Here is a 24568-nt window from a genome sequence, read left to right on the forward strand (position 1 = left end):
GGGAGTGTTGTGCACACTCGTACACTGGGGCGTGTTGTGCTCGTACACTACTGCATCACCACAGACACCTGCAGGAAAGCAGCTGTGTGCTGAGGTGAAAAATGTGCTGATGTTTCCAACCACACACGCGCACCACAGAAACAAGCTTCTGTTTAAAGGCCACTTTCTTCACTAGAATTAAAATATCTCCATGAAAGTGAAACTGTGATAGTTTAGCCATTAAGTTTTTGCATTGTAAATTTCTGTTGTGTTGTCTAATGTGCTGAAAGTAACAGAAGACTTTAGAACTAGCAGAAGACTTTGCAGTTTAAGCCCCTCCCACTGGACAGCCCCTGAGCAGCCCCACCCCTAAGCAGTTCCACCCAGTGAACATCCCCACCATGGGAAGAGCCCCATCTTCTGAACATCAGCTGTGTTTGTGTGTACGTAGGAAGATGTGTGATCCCAGTGTAACTGCCTTCGAGCCTGAAGCCTTGGGGAACCTGGTGGAGGGTCTGGACTTCCATCGCTTCTACTTTGAGAACCGTAGGTGTTCGTGTGGTACTTCACCCCCACACTCAGCCCTGGCTCAGGGGTTAGTGAGACTTGTGCCCTACACCTGTCTACCCTGCTCAAAATGAGCAATGAAAAACCAAATGTAACATTTTAAAGACCAAATTGAACATGTGCCTCCATCAACAAGTATTTGCAAACAAAAATTGTTGAGGTGGGAGTGGCTGTGTGAGGTAAGTGTGACTAACAGCTAGGAACAGCTAACGCAGGTTCAGAGCTGGGCGTGGCTAACGGGTTCAGAGGTGGGCGTGACTAACATGTTCAGAGGTGGACGTGGCTAAGAGGTTCAGAGGTGGGCATGGCTTGCAGGTTCAGAGGTGGGCGTGGCTAACACCGATGCAGAGCTGAGCATGTAGAATGTAAGCAGTCATCCTAGATTCACAGACCACCAACTCTGTTGAGATACATGGAGATAAACATCTCACTGTTAACACTGTTGCTTCAGTGATGCTTTCTTGCTACAATTATAGACTTTCATTGAGTAGCTGGAAGCCTCTTTTCTGGTCACAGAATGATGAACATGGTTTATCAAAGTTCTTCAGAGCTTTTACTGGTTTATCTGCAATGAGACTGTGATGAGACATCCAACCCTGTGCTGGGTATGGGGCTCATTATACACTTGATAGATGAGTCACAATGGTTTCATACTGTGAAGTAATTCATACATAATTTATGACAAATTGATCATACAAATGTACTATAGCACCACTGTTCAGTCATGACGGTGGTGAAGTCTACCTGTACATGTGCTTGCCTGTATCTTTTAGTGTGGTCTAAGAACAGCAAGCCAGTGCACACCACCATCCTGAACCCACACATTCACCTGATCGGGGAGGAGGCAGCCTGCATCGCCTACATCCGCATCACGCAGTACATCGACACTAACGGCATGCCACGCACCGCCCAGTCTGAGGAGTCCCGCGTCTGGCACCGCCGGGATGGCAAGTGGCAGATTGTCCACTTCCACCGTTCTGGGGCACCTTCCACCATCACCAAGTAAGCCAATCCGGTAGTGTTACATCATCACCAAGTAAGCCAATCAGGTAGTGTTACATCATCACCAAGTAAGCCAATCCGGTAGTGTTACATCATCACCAAGTAAGCCAATCCGGTAGTGTTACATCATCACCAAGTAAGCCAATCCGGTAGTGTTACATCATCACCAAGTAAGCCAATCCGGTAGTGTTACATCATCACCAAGTAAGCCAATCAGGTAGTGTTACGTCATCACCAAGTAAGCCAATCAGGTAGTGTTACATCATCACCAAGTAAGCCAATCAGGTAGTGTTACATCATCACCAAGTAAACCAATCAGGTAGTGTTACATCAATACCAAGTAAGCCAATCAGGTAGTGTTACGTCATCACCAAGTAAGCCAATCAGGTAGTGTTACATCATTACCAAGTAAGCCAATCAGGTAGTGTTACGTCCTCACCAAAAGCCAATCAGGTAGTGTTACATCAATACCAATTAAGCCAATCAGGTAGTGTTACGTAATCACCAAGTAAGCCAATCAGGTAGTGTTACATCATTACCAAGTAAGCCAATCAGGTAGTGTTACGTCCTCACCAAAAGCCAATCAGGTAGTTACATCAATACCAAGTAAGCCAATCAGGTAGTGTTACGTCATCACCAAGTAAGCCAATCAGGTAGTGTTACATCAATACCAAGTAAGCCAATCAGGTAGTGTTATGTCATCACCAAGTAAGCCAATCAGGTAGAGTTACACCATCACCAAGTAAGCCAATCAGGTAGTGTTACATCATCACCAAGTAAGTCAATCAGGTAGTGTTACATCATTACTAAGTAAGCCAATCAGGTAGTGTTACACCATCACCAATTAAGCCAATCAGGTAGTGTTACACCATCACCAATTAAGCCAATCAATGCAGACCTGTTTCTCTAATCATGTGTTGGGATTTTTAAATAAATATTTACTTATTCATTTTATGAAATGACTATGAAGAATGTGCTATAAAGAAGAATTAAAAATCAGTCAACTAACTCCCATTTTTGTAATAAAAAATATATTAAAATTTTCTGCTGAATTTCTGTTCATCAGAAGGTACTTGTATACAAATGAAGATAAATATATTTGCTCATATAATACATTTGATAATAATAAAATGGCTGTACAGTCATGTCTACACCTCACGGCTCTCTATGCGTTTCCATAGAATACAGTTTTTAATGAGCTTTGAATCTTATACTCTGTAGAGAAGTGAGATTGTACATATTTTACATGTAATAACAGACGTTTTGTTGAAGAGTGTTGCTTTAGGACCTCCTTGAGTTAGTTGTTACCTGTTATCTGTCTAACTTTCTCTATCTTTCTGTGTGTGTGTGTGTGTGTGTGTGTGTGTGTGTGTCTGTCTGTCTGTCTGTCTGTCTCTCTCCTGCTCTCTGTGTGTCCCGCACTGTTGGTCTCTTAGCTGAGCCGTGAAGCCCGTGAGGTCAGGACCGAGACATGTGCTGGTGGCCATGTTGCTTTGCTGATTGACTGGGCACCAGAGGACTGATGACCCACCGATCCCCGCCTCCCTGCCCCGCCCCCCTCCTCCACTTCATCTCCATCCAGGCTTGAGATTCCCACCTTTATCACAGCACCGGACCTCATCCGATACCCCCACCCATGTATGTAGACACCCTGGACTGATTGTCAGCTCTGACGCTGGTTTTTGTGGTTTTGCTGGGAACCTATTTTTTTTTTTTTTTTGCTTTTTTTTGTTTTGGGTTTGACCAAGAATTATGGGTAAAAATTAAGAATTTAAAATCAAAGTGTTTTTGTTTGTGAAAGAGATTGTTGGTGATTGAAATGCAATGGTTGATGGAGAAGCCGTAAAGAGAAGCATTTCTGTTCTGGTTACAGTGCATCATTTGTGACTATTTCAAACCCACATTGTAAAATAATAGCAAAAAACAGGTGATATATGAAAGTGCATGAATAATCTTACCTGTTTAGTTAGCATAGGACAGATGGGGAAAGTATACATTACTTTATTGTACAGCATATTATTCTATGTTTTTCATATTAATGCTCTTCTTATCTGTAAAAGCATATGTTTTTGTCTGTTTTGCCTCATATGTAGATGAGGTGTTTTTATGTCCAGCACCCCTCCCCTCAGTTCAGTCCCTCCCCTCAGTTCAGTCCCTCCCCTCAGTTCAACCCCTCCCCTCAGTTCAGCCCCTCCCCTCAGTTCAGTCCCTCCCCTCAGTTCAGTCCCTCCCCTCAGTTCAACCCCTCCCCTCAGTTCAGCCCCTCCCCTCAGTTTAGCCCCTCCCATCAGTTCAACCCCTCCCCACAGTTCAGCCCCTCCCCCTTGTGTTAAATGTAAATTGTTCTTATTGTGGACTCCAGTGGCAAAGGGAGGGGTTGAGACCCCTGCTGGCCCCTCCCCTCTAAACACCACTGGCTCCACCCATCTCACTATATCAAACTGAACACTCATTTGCTTATTCAGAGCACTTTACTGTATGTGGCCTCCTTAAGGGACAGTAACAGACACAAGCACGTCACATCAACAACTGACAAACATTTCACATTAAAATCAGTGGTCACTAGTCACTTCACAGACACACAAGACGAGAAGGGCAAACCAAAGTTTATAAATGAACTGAGTTAACATGGACATGTATAAATTAGTATAATAATAAAAAAAAACTGCTGTGGATGTAACTGCAGAATAAGGCTAGCACATTACCATATTACCATTACAACTCCAGCAGGTTGGGCCGAATGAACAAGGTAACACCTGCTAACACAAGCGAACACTAGAGAACGCTAATGCTAGCTAACACTAGTGAACACTACAGAACGCTAATGCTAGCTAACACTGGTGAACACCACAGAACGCTAATGCTAGCTAACACTGGTGAACACTACAGAATGCTAATGCTAGCTAACACTGGTGAACACCACAGAATGCTAATGCTAGCTAACATTAGCAAACACTAACATTAGCTTACACCACCTAACATTAGCAGAACACAGCATGAATCAGCAGTGTTTAAAATGCCTCTTGCTTTTACACTATGAAAGGGCTACAGTTACAGTTCAGAATTATTTCAGTTAATGAAAAAAAGCATGTTTACACTTTATTATTAGTGTATAAGTGATTTTGTACTATACAGTGTAAGATTATTTTCTGGCCATGATGCTTCACTCAACTTGATAGAGGAGGAATTCTTGAGTGAGAGATTTCACACAGCTCCTTGCAGATTGGCTGATATCAAAATCACTGCTGCCTGATACCAAGGTGAATGTATTTGAAGGATCTGTGGTTGACATTTAACAGATCGATCTTAAAGCTGGACAGTTCAGACTGCAGAGTAACTCCACAAACTATTACACCATAATTCACCTGTGCTGTCATTCACAGCCAATATGTTGTGGTTTTTATGGACGTCAGCTGCCATGGCAACGGGCCTGTCCAGACCTGCACCTTTGACAGCCGAGCGATGAACTTAACAGACTTTGCTTCTGTCCACGGCAAATGAGATGAGAGTTCACATGCAAAAATGAGACTCTTGAGACTCAAATGACATTTTCAAAGGCACATCACAAACAGCTGGTTTGTCCCATTGTAGGAGGTCTGAAAACATAAGCACGGTGAGACTGATTCCCCTTCATCCTCATCAGGGCCGGCGCCAGAACATATACAGTGAGGGGGCGTCAGAAAATTTCGGGGGTGGCGAACGTAAGTTGTTGAGCGCGCGCGGGGGGGGGGGGGGTGGATTGCGTGTAACGATTGTCGAGCTGCCGAGGGGGCACCATGTAGCCATTGTTGTAAAACAAATGGGTCTTATTTTTACATTGAGGGGGCGGGACACCTCGCCTGAGGGGGCGACGCCCCCATTCGCCCCCCCGTGGCGCCGGCCCTGATCCTCATGACATGCGTCTCTGTGTGTGTGTGGCCATATTTCGTGCTTGAGCTCAAGTTAACACGATGTTAACATCATGTAATGTGTTAACATGTGCGCTAAACTGTCCCTATATCATGCTGCGTGTGTATAAATAGCCATATTCATTGGTCTTCCTCCGTTCCATTCCAGCTAAGAAGGGCAAACGTTGCAGTGTCATAATCATGTGTTTTGTCCTATCATTTATATTATTCAGGACCTTCTGCAAAGACTTAGAAAGGCCTAATAAATCTCAAAGTTGGCAATCATCTGAAAATGAAAGTGCAAAGAGTCTTATATATGGGGCTGCCATATTCACATACATTTGATTTTGCATGATTCCATCTTCAGTGTATACATAGCATGATGGTTTGCATAATGCTAACTAAAGCATTTGATACTTCCAGCTATCAATATAATTTATTTGTGTGATTCAAATAACATGACATGAGATTAGTTCAGTTCCTGTTATTTGAGTTTCTCTTGTACTGCATGTACAGTGAAAGTCTGATTTGAGCTTTTTCAACTGTTTACATATGTATATGTTCTCACACCATATTTGTCATTTTTGTCAATAATTGAGCATCTTTCCTGCGTAGAAATGTGTCCCAGGATCATGAACTCCATTTCTCATAGTGTCCTAGTTTCAGTCCTGTTGTTTGGTGTTGCTGGGTGTGCAGCCTTCAGACAGCTCACAAAGAATTCACGCTGAGATTTGTTTAGTGTGGTTGAATGTGCTGTGCAGGGTCAGCCTGGGTCAGACAACCTGAGCCCATACAGACACCTACAGGGTCATACAAACACTCACAGACACCCACAAGGCCATACAGACACCCATAGCCAACTACAGACACCTATAGACACCCACAGGGCCATATAGACACCTACAGGGTCATAGAGTCACCTACAGACATCTACAGGGCCATACAGACACCCACATACACCCACAGAGCCATACAAACACCTACAGACACATACAGACCCCTACGGGGCCATACAGTCACCTACAGACACCCACAGGGCCATACAGACACCCACAGGGCCCTACAGACAGCTACAGACACCCATAGACACGCATAGGCCCCTACAGGTTCCCACAGACACCTACAGGCTTCCACAAGTCTCTGCAGACACCCACAGAAGGCCCACTCCCTCTGGTACACAAAGTGGTGGCACTGCTGGCCATGACTGCTGGCCATGCCGTTCAGACACAGGATGACAGGGAGACAGGGAGACAGGGAGACAGGGAGAGTGCTTCCCACTGCGAACAGCTACCTCACCTCTCACATGTCCCTCCAGCAGCTGTGAGACTACATGCATGGTGTGCAAACCAACTAAGTTTGACATTTAACCAGCAGTGAAATCACATTTGAAGATCCCTCCCTCACTACCTAAAAAGGGCTACTGAAAATATAAAAATGCTAAGTTACTGGCTAGGGCTACAATTATGCTATAATTATGTTTTGTTTACCAGAAAGAAAACTGAAAAAAGAGCAGCCACCAAAAATGCATTTAAAGTACAAATAACAAGCAAACAAATGAATTGATTCATTAGTAAATAAGGCTTGATTTCATGGATTGAATATGGCATCTTTTTATGGCCAATCATCTAAATCATGCTTTAACAGTAAACAGCTTAGTGTAGTTTGGCAGCTTAGTGTAGTTTTTTTTATCAGAAGCTAATTAGTTAGGAACGTCTGGTTCTTACACTGAAATGAAAAATGATCAGAAGAGCAAAGCCATTCTAGAATGATTCAGAAGAGCAAAACCATTCTAGAATAATCCAGAAGAACAAAATTATTCTAGAATGATCCTGAAGAGCAAAACTATTCTAGAATGATCCTGAAGAGCAAAGCCATTCTAGACTTCATTGCTTTTCACCAGAATTTTGTTGACCACATCTCCCTCTGTACAAAAAAAAGAGTTTAAAATTATTAAGATTATACTTGTAATGTTTTATAGTAGTGATTCAAAAGATTTTATAACAAGTCTTTAAAAATCTAACCTGCAGAAAAAACTATACAGGGGAAAACAGAGATATCCATATTCAGATGCCTGATGGGTAGGCCACAGGGTAAATGAGACAATTGTACTAGCACGTTTGAATCATTGAGACTACTGATTGAACAAATCATTGAGACTACCTGAAATGTGATGGCTCATTTAGGCACTGGTTCGGTTCAATCAGTAGTCTCAACGATTCACTCTTCTACTGGCATACCTTATGAACTAGTGTCCTAATATTTATTATAAATGTAATTAGCCCACATTTAACTTCAAGTTGAATATGATGTATGAGTATGTGCATTTCTTTGTCTCCCTGTACCATTATCAAAGGGAATGAAGCATTTTGCCCATGTGTGGCTGTACTAAAGCTCACGGTCTCTCTACTGTCCCACTACAAACAATGTACACAAATGTAATGCAATTCATAATAATCTGTGAATCAGATGAGTAAAAACCCTGCAGCAGGAGTCCAGGACACGATGTTTCCCAGCAGAGCTTCCAAACAGCAGGTCTGTGCACACCCGTCGTCACTTTAGGTGCCCTGTTCCAGTGACAGAAAACGTAACTAATCCCCAAAGAGAAGGAATATGGGTCCATCGCTGATCTGCAATAAAGTGAGAAGAGTGTTGATCAGATCAGCAATAAAGAGTGAAGAGTCAAGAGTGTTTAGTCCTGATGGTCCTGACAGAGTTGTAGAAATAGTGGAAGTTATAGTTGTGATGCTGATGCTGTTTCCATGGCCACTAGTTTTACGAGCCTTTAACTGCATGGCTGTGTGGGTCTGATAGCCGTTATTTTATCCTGCTTTTTATTTAGAAATATAGTATTTCTATGTATTCAAAGGCAAAAATATCTTGTTTTTAATCTAAGTGTGAAAGAGGCTGACATTAAAAGCTAAAGTATATATTGTTAGTTGGGTAATAGATGCTATTTTATATTATGTGTTGTATTTATTTGGTGAATTCTAAGAATATTTTCTGAAACACAATTAATGTTATTTCATTCAACCTCTAGAGCCCTTGTTGTACCACGGACACCTTCAGGGCTGCTGTTCTCACGTCTTTATGCACCGTGGGGTTATATCTGATCCACTAGCTCCACTTGATACATGGAGGGAGGCAAATGACCCCTGACCCCACCTCTGTGCTGATCTGTTCCGAAACAAAGACAAACAGGCCCAAAGCATAATTTGTTCTATTTCTGAAATGTAGGAATCATGTAACTGCCCTGTAGTCTCGTCAGCGATGGCGCTATGCAGTTGTTTTGTTTGGGATATACCACGCTAAAGGTAGCGGCGTTAAATCAGCTCCTGACGTTTACAGTGTATTCAGAGCTCATAATGAAGTCCTGCACGACACTGCAGGGACTGGTAACCATAACAACGTTACCGTGAGCTTTGAGAAGATGTGTTGTTTTGAAGCACGTCTGACGTTCATGCTACATACTGTACAGCTAGCATTAGAGCAACAGGGTCAGCAGTTAGCTTAGTGGTAAAGAAACATGATGCTAACCTTTTATGATGTTTTTACAACAAGCTTTCCCAAACACTAGATGATCATTGGTCCAGAATCTGTAAGGATGGACATGACCACAGACAATACTGCATTACTATAGCAGAGACACGACTCATGCAAACCCCATTTTCCCATGAGGGGGTTAAGCCCCTAACGTTTGGGGTACACTCGGCTTTCTAAAACAAGGACAGTTAAATACATCGACACACTCTCAACCATTTTATAAGGAAAGAACCAGGAAAGGCATTATCTTGGACAAATATATTTTGTACATTAGTAATTCCAAACTTTTATAGGCCTTGATGCCACATTGATGGTGATTCAACCAACCAGTGCTTAAAAACTCTGATCTACTGGCCTGATGTGGCTCCTACCAGTCATACGGATATATTAACGTATGTCATATATTGATAGGATTCCTTTCTACAAACTCTTTAAGTAGTTATATCTGGCCCCCACAAATAGATCTGTAACCCAGAGTTAATAGCCATAACTCCCAGTTAATAGCCATAACTTCCAGTTATGTTTGGTTTTCGATTGGAGTTAATCTAAAGAGGATCACAAAAGAGAAGCACTGATATCTTTCTTACATCTGAGGAACAGATCTGAACTTGTTTCTTACAGTAGTTTAGTGTTTGTAGTTGAGGATGAGAAACTTACAGTAGTTTAGTGTTTGTAGTTCAGGGTGCTGCTACTGTTTAACCCTGAACAGCACAGTAGTCCCGCCCTCCTGCTGTTCTTCACACCTCTCTGGCCAATCACAAGAGTTTATACCTAACCTTTTGCTATTTTCCAGTGTAAATGTAATGCTTTTATTTGGGGCATGCAGCATGTTTTGTAATCAGGTGTATAAATATATTATTTGGTTATAAAAGCTTAGTTTCTGTCTGGTTTTAACTGAAGTAAGCTTGTGAGTTTAAATGTAAACACTGTATAAGTTCTTATAAAGCACCTCTGAATATATAAATGATGTGATTTCCTCATTGTTGACCAGATTTGATTGTTGTTTGCACATAATTTCTCTCCTGTACAGTATTACTATAACACAATATGTAATGTCAGCAGTGACAACATATTATGCCTTCATATGGAGTCTTTCTGTACTCTGCCCTGACCTGTGTGTGTGTGTGTGTGTGTGTGCGTGTGTGTGTGTGTGTGTGTGTGTGTGTGTGTGTGTGTGTGTGTGTGTGTGTGTGTGTGTGTGTGTGTGTGTGTGTGTGTGGGTGCATGAGTGGGCATGTTACCCAAGTTGCAGTTCATCTGATCTCAAGTTTACAGGCAGATTGTGGGTTTAGACACCTCATCCCATCGGGCTGATTGGTAGAACCCTCATTTGTATTTAATTCTTTCAGAGCTACTTTTTCATTTGATATCTCTTTTTCTGCTTCTGTTAAAACCGTACAATTTCATATACTGTAATTAAGCAATGGGCAGGCGTGGGGCGTTTCCAGGTGAGACTGACGGTTCTCCAACATGACATCAGCACATTTACAAACAGCTCTTACCATGACCTGAACAGGGCCGCACCTAAACTTTAGAAACTTAAACGTAGATACTTATACTCTAAACTTTATATTGGAGATCACTGCCAGTGTGTTCTTGGCCTCTAGGAGATCGGCTGGTTCCTACAGGCTGTACTTGGCAAAGTCTTTTCTTGTATTTACTTGACGATGTGCGTGATTTCCTGTGCGGAGGGCCTTCAGTAACAGCTGATGTCACATCTTTCCTGCACCGTTGCTGCAGTCGTCAGATCTTGATCAATAAAAGAGGAATGAACTCTGGCGTCAGGAAGCATTATTACAGTCCACTGGAGGAGAGAGTATTACTGTCCCCCGAAGGAGACATTATTATTGTCTTCTGGAGGAGACATTATTACTGTCCTCTGAAGTAAGTAAGCAACAATCAACACAACAGTAAACATAACAGTAAACAACAGTAAACATAACAGTAAACAACAGTAAACATAACAGCAAACAACAGTAAACACAACAGTAAACACACTCCAACACATTGAAATTGATGCGTTTGATGACAGCTGGATGATGGGCCTCTGGAAAATGGAGTTGCATAACAGCCGCTAAAGACTACATATCCCATACTCCCCATGACACACCACATATCCCATACACCCCACGACACACCACATATCCCATACACCCCACGACACCACATATCCCATACACCCCACGACTGTTTTCCTGTAACTCATTGTGTCACACAAGTGTCATTGTGTCTTTGATCTTTGGAGCCAGAAAACAGAAACTAGAATGAGGACCTGAAAACTGTGAGAACTGTGCATCATCACTTAAATTGTTCAAAGCAAACATCACAGAAAGTGGAAGTAGTTGACCTAACTGTACAGAAACCAACAAGGTTTTAAAAACACCTGCTAGCCTCCTGGAGGCCAAACCAGGCCTCTCAAACACGGGGTCATTTCCAGCTGGAAGAGCGTCAGGTCAGTTCAGTCTTGAGGCTGAAATGCACAAGTTAGTTTCACCCTGTTTTGTTAAAAATATAATATCAGTAGGATACTGACTGGAACACTGTGAAGGCATCTACGTTCATCACAGGAAATAGTGGTCAGTTTGGGATTCATAACAATCATCTGTTTTGTGCTGTAAGTACTAAAGTATAAACATCACTTGTTCTCAACCCATCAACACAGGCAAGAACTGAAAATGAGAAGAGAATAAACAGATTTTCAGGGATTATTCTGTAAAGAAATTTCTGAACGCTTTGCTAGACCATGAGAGGATACAGAGGAAAAACAACACTCAAAATTTAGGTTTTCTTATGAGTTATTGTTTTTCCTTATGATGTTTCTTGAGGTTGGAGGTAATGTATTTATTGGGCCTTTTCAGATTTTTCAAGCCTTCCAGATAAAAGTTATGGATCCCTAATCCTCTGGATTCTTTAAATTAAAGAATAATGAGATTTTTATGACTGTGACAATTGAGACGCGAAGGATCAGGCAGGATGCAGAGGTTAGGTTTAATAGCGCTTTTATTAGCACACAAGCAGCCCAAATAGCGCTTAGCAAAGACACACACGGCGCGAGACTCAAAGACGAGCGACGATCACTACATCGACACGCCCAAGAGGAGGGGCCAGCTGTACCGTGACAACAGTACTTGGCATGTCCCTGTCTGTACTGGAGTTTGAAGCACACACTCGTGTATTTACAACCCTTCTGCTCATAGCAGCATCACTGAAACTAAATGAGATGATACATGCCGTTCACACTCAGCTTGCTATTAATGCATTTAACCCCGTAGGTTCCAGAACTGCTCTTCAGCAGTAGAGCAATTTCTTCTCTGGCCACAGGTTAAAACCAGAAACCACTTTAGAGGAACACCCCCACAGCCAGAGTTTAGCTACAGGGTTGAACTCCCACACTATGTGTTGAAGTGACTCCCCTGAATACACTGAAAACAAGCAGTAGTGTAAACCTGATCCAGAACACAGAGGCTGCAGAATAATACTGGAGAATTAAAACTACAGACAGCAAATCAGCACGCAAGGTGACTCACTGTTTATTTTGTTCTTCATTTCAGGATAAATTTGCAGTTCCTACCCAAGGCAAAATTAGAAAAGTATAACTGGAATATTACAAATACACCAAAAACTTAGAGTTTTACATTCATATATGTAGACCAGAAATTAGCAGAATTTTCCTAATCTGGGGTGGGTTTCCCGAAACGTTCGTAGCGCTAAGTACTTCGTAACCTCGTATGAAACGTATGAGGTTAAGAAGTACTTAGTGCTAAGAAAGTTTCGGGAAACTCACCCCTGAATTGTTTGTGAGCTAGCGCATTATTCCAGAGCGTCAGTATGTTTTTAGGGTTATGCTCCTGTCTCTGTTTACACTACTTACAGGCAGTAGTCCTGCAACGAGTGTGATTTCACACCACCGTTGAAGGAGAGTTTAACAGCATTACAGAAAAGGTTTGTGTATCTAAGTTATCAAAAGAATGATAATTCTGTGTCTTTCCACATCATATATTTCCACATCAGTGTAAATGACTCCCGTTGTGCTCTGTGTGGATTCAGAAACACCAGCAGGTGAGTTCTGTGCTTCTGTCTTGAGCTTGGTATGGAAAAGAAACTTCATTAACAGTTGAATAAGCAAAACACAATGACAACATTTTACATCTGTGTGTTTTTTTATTTATCTGGCAACCCTGTTTTTAATAATATAGTATACTACATCATGGTGTAACAGGGTGAGACAGTATTTTCTTGATAGTCTTTTCTTGACAATCAATGTCCTATTGTCACTCCATCTACAGTGCTTAAAACATTACCACATCCGCATGTTTCTGCTGTACCGAGCTGGCAGAGCCAAACACACACACAGAGCTAATATGGCAAGTGACAGAAACAGAGCACACAGAAAATACAAAAACATTATGCAAGACAGAGATGGAAAACCAACAACACAAAAACGGTAAACTGCCAATAATCAGAAACCCACAAACCACACACAGATGAGGCCAATAAAGAGGCTCACAGGGAAACAATAGATATTTCTACATTGACTAATTGATACTAACCAGACACTGGTGAACCCAAACCAGGGTGGCTAAAAACTATTCAAGGGCCAGAAGAACCACTGCTAATGTTTTAAGCCCATAGGTCCAGAATGGTAATACGGCTAATGTTTTAATCCTATAGGTACAAAATGGTAATACTGATAATGATTTAATCCCAAAGGTCCAGGATGGTAATGCTGGTAATATTTTAATCCCAAAGTTCCAAAATGGTAATACTGCTAATATTTTAATACCATAGGTTTAAAATGTTAATACTGGTAATGATTTAATCCAATAGGTCCAGGATGGTAATACTGGTAATGATTTAATCCAATAGGTCCAGGATGGTAATGCTGGTAATGATTTAATCCAATAGGTCCAGGATGGTAATACTGGTAATGATTTAATCCAATAGGTCCAGGATGGTAATACTGGTAATGATTTAATCCAATAGGTCCAGGATAGTAATGCTGGTAATGATTTAATCCAATAGGTCCAGGATGGTAATGCTGGTAATGATTTAATCCAATAGGTCCAGGATGGTAATGCTGGTAATGATTTAATCCAATAGGTCCAGGATGGTAATACTGGTAATGATTTAATCCAATAGGTCCAGGATGGTAATACTGGTAATGATTTAATCCAATAGGTCCAGGATGGTAATACTGGTAATGATTTAATCCAATAGGTCCAGGATGGTAATACTGGTAATGATTTAATCCAATAGGTCCAGGATGGTAATACTGGTAATGATTTAATCCAATAGGTCCAGGATGGTAATACTGGTAATGATTTAATCCAATAGGTCCAGGATGGTAATACTGGTAATGATTTAATCCAATAGGTCCAGGATGGTAATACTGGTAATGATTTAATCCAATAGGTCCAGGATGGTAATACTGGTAATGATTTAATCCAATAGGTCCAGGATGGTAATGCTGGTAATGATTTAATCCAATAGGTCCAGGATGGTAATGCTGGTAATGATTTAATCCAATAGGTCCAGGATGGTAATGCTGGTAATGATTTAATCCAATAGGTCCAGGATGGTAATACTGGTAATGATTTAATCCAATAGGTCCAGGATGGTAATACTGGTAATGATTTAATCCAATAGGTCCAGGATGGTAATACTGGTAATGATTTAATCCAATAGGTCCAGGATGGTAATACTGGTAATGATTTAATCCAATAGGTCCAGGATGGTAATACTGGTAATGATTTAATCCAATAGGTCCAGGATGGTAATACTGGTAATGATTTAATCCAATAGGTCCAGGATGGTAATACTGGTAATGATTTAATCCAATAGGTCCAGGATGGTAATGCTGGTAATGATTTAATCCAATAGGTCCAGGATGGTAATGCTGGTAATGATTTAATCCAATAGGTCCAGGATGGTAATGCTGGTAATGATTTAATCCAATAGGTCCAGGATGGTAATACTGGTAATGATTTAATCCAATAGGTCCAGGATGGTAATACTGGTAATGATTTAATCCAATAGGTCCAGGATGGTAATACTGGTAATGATTTAATCCAATAGGTCCAGGATGGTAATACTGGTAATGATTTAATCCAATAGGTCCAGGATGGTAATACTGGTAATGATTTAATCCAATAGGTCCAGGATGGTAATACTGGTAATGATTTAATCCAATAGGTCCAGGATGGTAATACTGGTAATGATTTAATCCAATAGGTCCAGGATGGTAATACTGGTAATGATTTAATCCAATAGGTCCAGGATGGTAATACTGGTAATGATTTAATCCAATAGGTCCAGGATGGTAATACTGGTAATGATTTAATCCAATAGGTCCAGGATGGTAATACTGGTAATGATTTAATCCAATAGGTCCAGGATGGTAATACTGGTAATGATTTAATCCAATAGGTCCAGGATGTCTATGGTTCTAGTTCTACTCACAGCCGTTGCAGTGCAAGGTGAGCTGATTTCTTTACCCGTCTGCTTCATGCTAATTATTTATTAGTCATCCTATTAGTCGTGATTATATATAATTATATAATCATTTTATTTTACATTTGTAGTATATGGTTTTCTTAGTCATTACACTACAGTGTAGTTTCTGATATAACATTACGATTATCTTCATTGTATAAGCAATGCTGATTTTACATAATGAAATTACAATATAATCACATAAAATCACAATGTAATTGTGTAATCTTGGTGAAAAATGGTACAGTTAATGTTCAATGGTCAGTGGTACATTTAATTTCAGTAGAGTACGGTTGATCATAAATACATTCAAAGCATACTACATGTGCTACAGCATACTACATACTACATACTACAATCAAATTTCATTGTAATGCAAATTATGACAATAAAGGTGATTCAGATTGTAACGGACTGCGTGTTTAACGGGGACTGTTTAACGGGGACTGCGTGTTTAACGAGGACTGCGTGTTTAACGGGGACTGTGTGTTTAACGGGGACTGCGTGTTTAACGGGGACTGCGTGTATAGGGGACGTGTCCAAGTGCGGAGTTGGACACACACTGCGGTACTCGGCCGTGTTGGGGGAGTCCATGTTGCTGCGTCTACCGGTCACGTCACACACCCAGACGGTGCTGCTACGCAGAAACGGCACTACTGTTATCGAAGGAGACAGACGAGCTCCTCAGTTTCATGGTGGTTCTGGAAACCGCATCAAGCTTTTTAACAACGGCACGGGAAGGATCCAGCGGTGTGTGAGAGACGACGCAGGAGTGTACGAGTGGAAAACGTGGGACTCCGCAGGACAGCTGAGCTGCACCGTTGACTTCATCCTGCAGATCCAGGGTAACCAGTCAGACCTCCAGGCCAAGGAGATCAAACAATGGTCATGATACATAATACAATTATAATATAATGGTCATCATACAATAATAATACAATGGCCATATTACAATAATAATTGAATGGTCATAATACATAATACAATTATCATATAATGGTCATCATACAATAATAATACAATGGCCATATTACAATAATAATTGAATGGTCATAATACAATAACAATACAATGGTCATAATGCAATAACAATACAATGGTCATAATACAATAACAATATAATGGTCATTACAACTGCTACTAACAATAATTCTACTATTACCACGAATATGGACGTATTAAATGTTGCATCTTGAGTCTTTTGTGCCATGATGAGGACGTTGTGTGCTGCTCCCCAGAGCAGGTCATGGGCGCCCGACTGCAGGTGGTGTGTCAGCAGTCTGGGGAGTGGAGGGCCCAGTGTAGTCCTCCTGGACACTCGTACGCCTGGTTTCTCAATGGCAGCGTCCTGGACCAGAGCTTGGCGTACGTCGGCCACCCAGGTGACGTCATCATCCTGAAGAATCACGTGAGTGGCCATCTCACCTGCTTCTGCTCCACTCATGGAGGGTCATCTTGGAGTAACGCCACAGCCGTGCTGAAGGCCTGCACCCAGCCACTCATCCATCACTGCGCAGGTGGAGAAGGGTGGGGACCCGGACATGGACCTCCACACAACACTGTGCAAAAAGATCTGCTTTGTGGTAAGAGACTCAATTACCATCACAACATATTCAATGAAAAAAGTTACAATTTATGTAAACAGTTTACATTTTATTTTGCATTATCTATTAAGGGTAGGAACTCATGCATAAACAGAACTTCATAGCCTTAGTCATAGGGGAGGTCACTTATAAGATTATTCCACAGTAGGCTTGGAGTGAAGATGGACCTCAGTGTTGAGCCTTGTGGAGTAAGATTAGGATTAAGGTTAGGAGGATTAGGATTAATTCAGTGAGAAACTGCTGAAGGAGGAAGCCTGCTTGACAAAGCCAGTGAAACACATGTGCTATGTGTTCTACACTTGATGGGATTGAGAGAGTTAGCTAAGCCTTCATGTAATCGCCAATATCTTGCTGAACGTGAGTAACAAAACAGCTGGAAAGTTCATTTGCGTGCAGCAGCAGTGTATGTTTCAGACTGTGTGTTTCAGAGCTGATGCCCATTCAGCACCGAGTAATTACCCACTCTAATTAGCCCCTCTAATTACCCCCTCTCTGCCCATGAGCTCGTTGTCTCGTTTGTCTCAGCAGCGGGAGGAATATCTCCCTCCAGATCCATCCATCCAAGCTTGGGTGTCTTAGCTTCAACCTTCGGCTTAACCCAGCCTGAAAGAACAAACCTGTTTTGTGAATAATTAATATAATTATATAATAATATAATTTACACAATGTATATTACAACGATGATGATCACGGTCACCATATGTTCTGCTTAAACTGCAGTGGACATCAGAATTTTCCTTCTGGCTGGTGGAGCCACAGTGACCGTCCTCACACTCGCAGTTGCCATAATCTGCCTCAAGGTGGCAGCACAAAAGAAACCTCAACCCCCTGGTAATTAATTCATATTAATTCACTGAGTCCTTATACTTAAGGGGCTGCACCAATTACACCACAATACTCATACGTGATAAAGTGATGGGGGGGGCGACAGTTGCTTAAGAGAGCGGATCTCAGAGCTAACTGGGTTTATTACTACCGTGCTCAAGTTTTCTGGGACATACTGGGTTGCAGACATTCAGACACCAACCAAAAAAACTAAAATTAAAGCCATATGATACCACAGAATAGGAGTGAACTCAAGAGGGTTATGGGTATAATGAACATAATGGACAAATACCACAAGCACAGACCAAACTGTACAAACTGAGGTTAACTAACTGACCTAGAATCACTCAAAGCATGATACACAACCAGATAGATCACAACACAAAGACCATGTTACACACAAACCAAATAATACAGACAACAAAGACTATAAAACACGCACTGAGAACACAAACTAGAATACTAACACGCAAGGCATAAACCAGACAATAGAAGACAACAGGAAATGTGAATAAACAACAGAATGCAACCTTATAGAATAAACCAGAGAACGCTTCTAACATACCCCCATGAACCACTGACCTACAAAAGGTATGCTGGGAAAACTGGGAACTAAAGTACAAAACTAAACGAACCATGAAACAAGGAACAGCTGAAACCAATAAACGGGGAAGCAAGTGGAAACCATAGAAATGAAAACAGAGGCGGGGCAGATGCTAGATTGACAGGTGGGGGAGGAGCCAAGGATGACAATATGTCACCGCTGCATTTGCCATTTTATTGTAATAATGTCTCATTCTGGCCACTTTTACTTATTCTTATTATATGTGTATATACAGTATATATTATATTGTTTATTTATTTATTGTACTTAGGCAATCGGGCAACTGTTACATCCACAATTTCCCCTCAGGGATCAATAAAGTATTGTGATTCTGGCAGGGCCGGAGTGGGACACTTTTTCAGCCCGGGAGTTTCATGCCCAAATTCGGCCCAAAATTATTTTCCCCTCCCAATCGGCCCAAACTAGAGATTGACATGAACCGGCCCACCGGGAATCCTCCCGAATCTCCCGATTAGCCACTCCGGCTCTGGATTCTGGTTCTGATTCTGATTTGGAGGAGCCCAAGAACTGCTGACTTGATTTTGATCATGAAAACAATTTCTATGCAAAACATTTTATTTCAGTAATAATTGTGAATTATTATTGCGTTATTCTCTCTCTTCAAAAGAGTTACTACCTATTGACAAAGTTGTTAACACTAAGAAAAAAAAGAGAAGAAGAGAGAAGAAATCCCAGGAAGTGACATACTCAGAAGTCCACAAGATGGAGGTGAAGGAGGAGCAGCCCACAGGAAGCCAGACGGAGACGTTCCTGCAGACCTTCAGCACAAACAGCCCAAACTAAACCTGTGTTCAGGGCTGTGTTCATGGCTGTGTTCAGGGCTGTGTTCATGGCTGTGTTCAGGGCTGTGTTCATGGCTGTGTTCAGGGCTGTGTTCATGGCTGTGTTCAGGGCTGTGTTCAGGGCTGTGTTCAGGGCTGTGTTCATGGCTGTGTTCAGGGCTGTGTTCAGGGCTGTGTTCAGGGCTGTGTTCAGGGCTGTGTTCAGGGCTGTGTTCATGGCTGTGTTCATGGCTGTGTTCATGGCTGTGTTCATGGCTGTGTTCATGGCTGTGTTCAGGGCTGTGTTCATGGCTGTGTGCTGTTAAACTCCAGTGTCATTACTCTTCCTCTTTCCTTTTGTAAAACTCAATTAAATATTTCAGAAGTGCTGAGTTCCTCTTGAAGCATTTTTTTCCATGTTTAAATGTTGTAATAATTAAGTAGTTGGTAGTTAATAATTTTAAATTACACATACATTCACTGGCCACTTTATTACGTACACCTGTCCAAGTGCTCATTAACACAAATGTTGAATCAGCCAATCACATGGCAGCAACTCAATGTATTTAGGTATGTAAACATGGCCAAGACGATCTGCTGCAGTTAAAATTAAGCATCAGAATGGGTGATTTAAGTGACTTTGAACATGGCATGATTGTTGGTTCCAGATGGGGTAGTCGGAGTATTTCAGAAACGGCTGATCTAGTGTTTACAGAGAATGGTCCGAAAAAGAGAAAATATCCAGTGAGCAGCAGTTCTGTGGGGGCAAATGCCTTGTTGATGTCAGAGGTCAGAGGAGAATGACCAGACTGGTTCAAGCTGATAGAACAGCAACAGTAACTCAAATAACCAGACGTTACAACCGAGGCATGCAGAAGAGCATCTCTGAACACACAATACGATGAACCTTAATGCGGATGGGCTACAGCAGCAGAAGACCACACTGGGTGCCACTCCTGTCAGCTAAGAACAGGAAACTGAGGCTACAATTCACACAGGAGATTGGAAAAATGTTGCCTGGTCTGATGAGTCTTGATTTTTGCTGCGACATTCAGATGGTAGGGTCAGAATTTGGTATCAACAACATGAAAACATGGATCCATCCTGCCTTGTATCAACGGTTCAGGCTGGTGGTGGTGGTGCAATGGTGTGGGGGATATTTTCCTGGCACACTTTGGGCCCTTTAATACCAATTGAGCATCGTGTGAACACCACAACCTACCTGAGTATTGTTGCTGGCCATGTCCATCCCTTTATGACCACAGTGTACCTATCTTCTGATGGCTACTTCCAGCAGGATAACGTGCCATGTCATAAAGCGCAAATCATCTCAGACTGGTTGTCAAAGCTGTCATGTCAATATGGACCAGACTCTGTGAGCAATTTTTCCAGTACCTTGTTGAATCTATGCCACAAATTAAGGCAGTTCTGAAGGCAAAAGGGGGTCCAACCTGATACTAGCAAGGTGTACCTAATAAAGTGTCCAGTGAGTATATGTTATAATAACAAATTCTATCACATGTTAATGTGAGGTAATGTCTCTTTGGCCTTTAGTTATAGCTGTTCATTACAGCATTTCTGTCTCAAATGTCTTCATTGAGGCTATAGTGATGTTCGTCTACATGCAACTCCTGCAAAGGTGACACTCATAACACATGAAATACAGTCCAGTCATATCAGTCCAGTCATATCAGCTGTTCCATGATTTATAGCAGCGACATTTCAAAAGAGAGAGTCCAGCATGATCACTGCCCAGCTACCAGTGGTACTATGACAAGTGGCCATGTTAGTATTAACTCTCACTGAAGGCTAAACTACACGTCTTACAATGTTCAATAGGTATTTGATTGATACTCCTGATCCAGAACCATTAGAACAATTTTACTGCAGCACACAAATGGAGATGATGACATAGCACAAAATCTGGGCCTACAGAATGGGTCGAGGGTTAGGGTTCATGTCGTAACATGAAATTTGGACCTATAGAATGGGCTCAGTTAGAGTTAGGGTTACAATATTAGCATATCAAAAATGTGTTGAAAAAAAGAGACAAGATGGTTATTTTGTTTTATGAGTGTCCTTCCATTAAATACCCTACATGTATTCTCCCTGCTCAGTGCCTTCTGGACTAAAGATCTCTGTCTCCCCCTGCTGGAGTGTCTTTGCTAACACCACTTTTAGGGTGAGGGTTACAAACTATGCTGTACATTTTAGAGTGACCTGTCTCCTGTAAAAATAATGTCTCTGATTACTTTTCACACCCTCTTAGGATGAAATGCTCATCTGTAGATATATGATTGTAACGATGAGCGGCGGCAGACGGAAGAGACACGGATCCGCTGGTTGACTCACGGTTACGTTTATTAGACACGTGTATTGCGCAATAGCGCACAACACACAGTGTACACTCACAATGCGCAAACTTAGACAACGACGAGCACAAGACACTGCACGAACGCACATTAAATAGACAGACCACATCAACCCCACGTGATGACGAGACGAGCCACAGGTGAGACGATAATGACAAGACGCACCCGCACCCACGAAGATACACGACGAATAGACGCAGACAACGTTAACACACGCCCCAAATGAAGGGTTCGGGGACCGTAACGTGACAATTATGCAGTGTTATATAAGAACATGTAAACAGCAAAGTCTCTTATTGCTTACGAATGGGTTAATTTACAGTGGGGAAAATAAGTATTTAGTCAGTCTTATTTAGTCAATAAGTATTTAGTTGACCTCTGTCATTGCCAACAGAGGATATACAACAAAGTATTGAGATGAACTTTTGTTATTGACCAAATACTTATTTTCCACCATTATTTGCAAATAAATTCTTTAAAAGTCAGACAAAATTATTAGGGTTCACACACATAGTGTGGGAACCCTATTGTAATTGCTCGAGTTTTTAGGGTTCACACACACATAGTGTGGGAACCCTATTGTAATTGTTAGGATTTTTAGGGTTCACACACACATAGTGTGGGAACCCTATTGTAATTGTTAGAATTTTTCTTTCTTATTATTCTTTGTCCCATTTTTTGACCTAAAACGTATTGTGCAGCCTAGACCGTAATGCCTAGAAACCCCAAACTTGGCAAAAAGGTTCAGTTACCTCCAAGGACCAGATTCCCATACAGGGACCCAAATTGGCCTGATGGTGGCGCTATAGCGGACCATATTGACTTTTTGTCCATATCTTCTACACCGTAGGTCCTAGAACCAAAATTCCAGTTCCTATACATTCCTTGACTAAATTCAATAGGACAATTAATATACAACCATTAAGCTCCGCCCACTTAGATTTCGAGTTAATTTGCATAATGTGCAAAATCACACACATCTTTGAGCGCGAACTAGTCCCTGGATTTTTCACATACATGCACATATGTGGTATCAAAACGTTCAGAAGAGTCTGAACTTTAAAATGTATCCAACAAAAATGCTAATTTCTTCACTACCTAGTCAGTATAAGCCAATCAAATGAGGGGGCGTAAATTCAATAGTAAATTTTGCGCATATGGAGCTCTAACTTAAGAAAACTTGCATGTAATGAGATGGCACTTCACAGACAGCTTCCCTGTGAGGGTCTGGGGCAGCTCGCAGAGGTTGCCATACCTCACCTGCTAGGGGGCGCTATAACATGCAAAAATTTGCCCCATGCACTCAGATTGGCCGATCCACATGAAACTTGACAGACATCATCTATGGGCCTCTGGAAACCAGGTCCTAAAGCAGACATGCCATACTTCCAAAATGGCTGACGTAATCGGCCAATCAGTGATCGGCACGCGTTTGACAGGCTTACAATTGGTCGATCTGCACGAAACCTCTTGGGTGTGGACAAGTGCACGCCCCCTATGACATAATCCAGCCGGGTGTCGATTGGCCACTGGGGGGCGCTATTGCAAAAAAAGCAAGTGTATCCCCTACATAATTCCACTTGGGAACATGCAATTGGACTCTTTTGATTCCTTGCAGTAGTGCGAACAACTTTCCCATTACATGTCCTATTAAAAAATGCACAGTTTATTTACAGTTAATAATAGTTTGAAATCATCACTTTTCATACTCCTCCTAGGATTTTCATACTATCATGTCAAGCAAAGTCTTATAATACTCTACAGAGTGTGAAATCAAAAAACAATCCAAAGATTTTGGATTTGAGGACACTTATACCTGCTAAATATTTTTTTTATGGACAGCATCGATACATATAATATTCATATTCTTAAAGCTCTTTCATATTTTACCCAATTCTGACCAAAATGCACAAGCCCATTCAGAATCCCATCCTGAACAAATTTGTCAAGTTTCATCTAAATCGGTTATCGTATGGCTCTACAGTGCAGTATTATATACAATGCATAAGAATGCATGTAAAGTCCCTCTGTCACCTTCTCCTTCTCACACGCACGCAAGCTGAAACTCACACTCTCAGTCTCTCTCACACTCTCACCCACATTCCCCCTCCCATCTCTGTGCCCTAAGTAAACATTGCTCTGGCTACCTAGATCTCTCTGTGTCTATTAACCAGGCACACACACATACAGGCGCAAGCAGGCCTTCCTATAGTATTCACAATGACACTTCCCTAGCCATACCCACCCATATCTCAGTGACTAACACATGCTTATACAAACTGATATTTGGCTTCTTTTTGTCTCTCACACAAACACACAGACACACACACCTTTATACCTATATGTATGTATAGTTTCTATGTATACTTATGTATGTATGTATTAGTATATGTTGTCATAGTTTGAATACATATACTACCACACACACACACACACACACTTCTACCTAAATGTATGTATAGTTTGTATGCATATCTATAGTATATGTATAGTATATGTCAGTCATACCAGTGATGTCAGTCATATCAGACATGCCAGTCCAGTCATGTCAGTTATATCAGTCATGTCAGTGATGCCAGTCATGCCAGTCATGTTCTGCCAGTCATGTAAGTCATGTCATGCCAATCATTTCAGTCCAGTCATATCAGTCCTATCAGTCATGTCAGTCCAGTCATGTCAGTCAAATCTTCAAATCATTACAGTCATGCCAGTTATGTCAGTCATATCAGTCATGTTAATTTTGTTCGTCATGCCAGTGATGTCATTCCAGTCATGCCAGTCATATCAGTTATGTCAGTAATGCCAGTCATGTCAGGCTTTGCAGACTACATTCATACTTTGAATACACAGGCAGTCATGTTAGGCGTGCTACGTGTACAAGGAGTGAAATAACAAAGCATAGTCTCTGGCTCCC

The 24568-nt window shown here is 41.5% G+C and overlaps 2 protein-coding genes and 1 long non-coding RNA gene across 10 annotated transcripts in view; 2 read left to right on the plus strand and 1 right to left on the minus strand.

Annotated features, from left to right (window-relative positions):
- Window positions 1-10754, plus strand: part of camk2a (calcium/calmodulin-dependent protein kinase II alpha) — an 84874-nt gene extending 74120 nt beyond the window's left edge. For 3 of the 5 annotated variants that reach the window (XM_076986862.1, XM_076986864.1, XM_076986867.1), the window contains 3 exons: window positions 431-525; window positions 1320-1548; window positions 2976-10754. In XM_076986862.1, coding sequence (XP_076842977.1) covers window positions 431-525; window positions 1320-1548; window positions 2976-2988 — 337 coding nt within the window. In that variant the 3' untranslated portion in view covers window positions 2989-10754. Of the gene's footprint in view, window positions 1-430; window positions 526-1319; window positions 1553-2975 lie in introns of those variants that run through there. The other 2 variants (XM_076986863.1, XM_076986866.1) reach the window with 2 other exon arrangements.
- A 1461-nt stretch (window positions 10755-12215) lies between these two features.
- On the plus strand, window positions 12216-19437 carry LOC143487813 (uncharacterized). 3 transcript variants are annotated; one of them, XM_076986999.1, is made up of 7 exons: window positions 12217-12493; window positions 12849-12917; window positions 15402-15451; window positions 15998-16312; window positions 16706-17050; window positions 17792-17902; window positions 19129-19437. In XM_076986999.1, exons 3-7 carry the CDS (start codon window positions 15409-15411, stop codon window positions 19302-19304), a joined length of 990 nt encoding a protein of 329 aa, XP_076843114.1. In that variant the 5' UTR covers window positions 12217-12493; window positions 12849-12917; window positions 15402-15408; the 3' UTR covers window positions 19305-19437. The 3 variants fall into 3 exon arrangements, with proteins under 3 accessions (XP_076843115.1, XP_076843114.1, XP_076843112.1); XM_076987000.1 differs by lacking the exon at window positions 12849-12917 and having other exon boundaries at window positions 12216-12493; XM_076986997.1 differs by lacking the exons at window positions 12217-12493; window positions 12849-12917; window positions 15402-15451 and having other exon boundaries at window positions 15486-16312.
- Window positions 15720-18536, minus strand: LOC143487814 (uncharacterized). Of its 2 annotated transcripts, XR_013124379.1 has the most exons (4): window positions 17769-18536; window positions 17557-17674; window positions 16893-17026; window positions 15720-16326 (listed from the first exon to the last, which is right to left on the minus strand). It is a non-coding gene; the product is annotated as an uncharacterized LOC143487814 (long non-coding RNA). The 2 variants fall into 2 exon arrangements; XR_013124378.1 differs by lacking the exon at window positions 15720-16326 and having other exon boundaries at window positions 16423-17026; window positions 17769-18532.
- Window positions 19438-24568: the final 5131 nt, after the last annotated feature.

The sequence above is a fragment of the Brachyhypopomus gauderio genome, unplaced genomic scaffold (genome assembly GCF_052324685.1).
Source record: "Brachyhypopomus gauderio isolate BG-103 unplaced genomic scaffold, BGAUD_0.2 sc50, whole genome shotgun sequence".
NCBI lineage: Eukaryota > Metazoa > Chordata > Actinopteri > Gymnotiformes > Hypopomidae > Brachyhypopomus > Brachyhypopomus gauderio.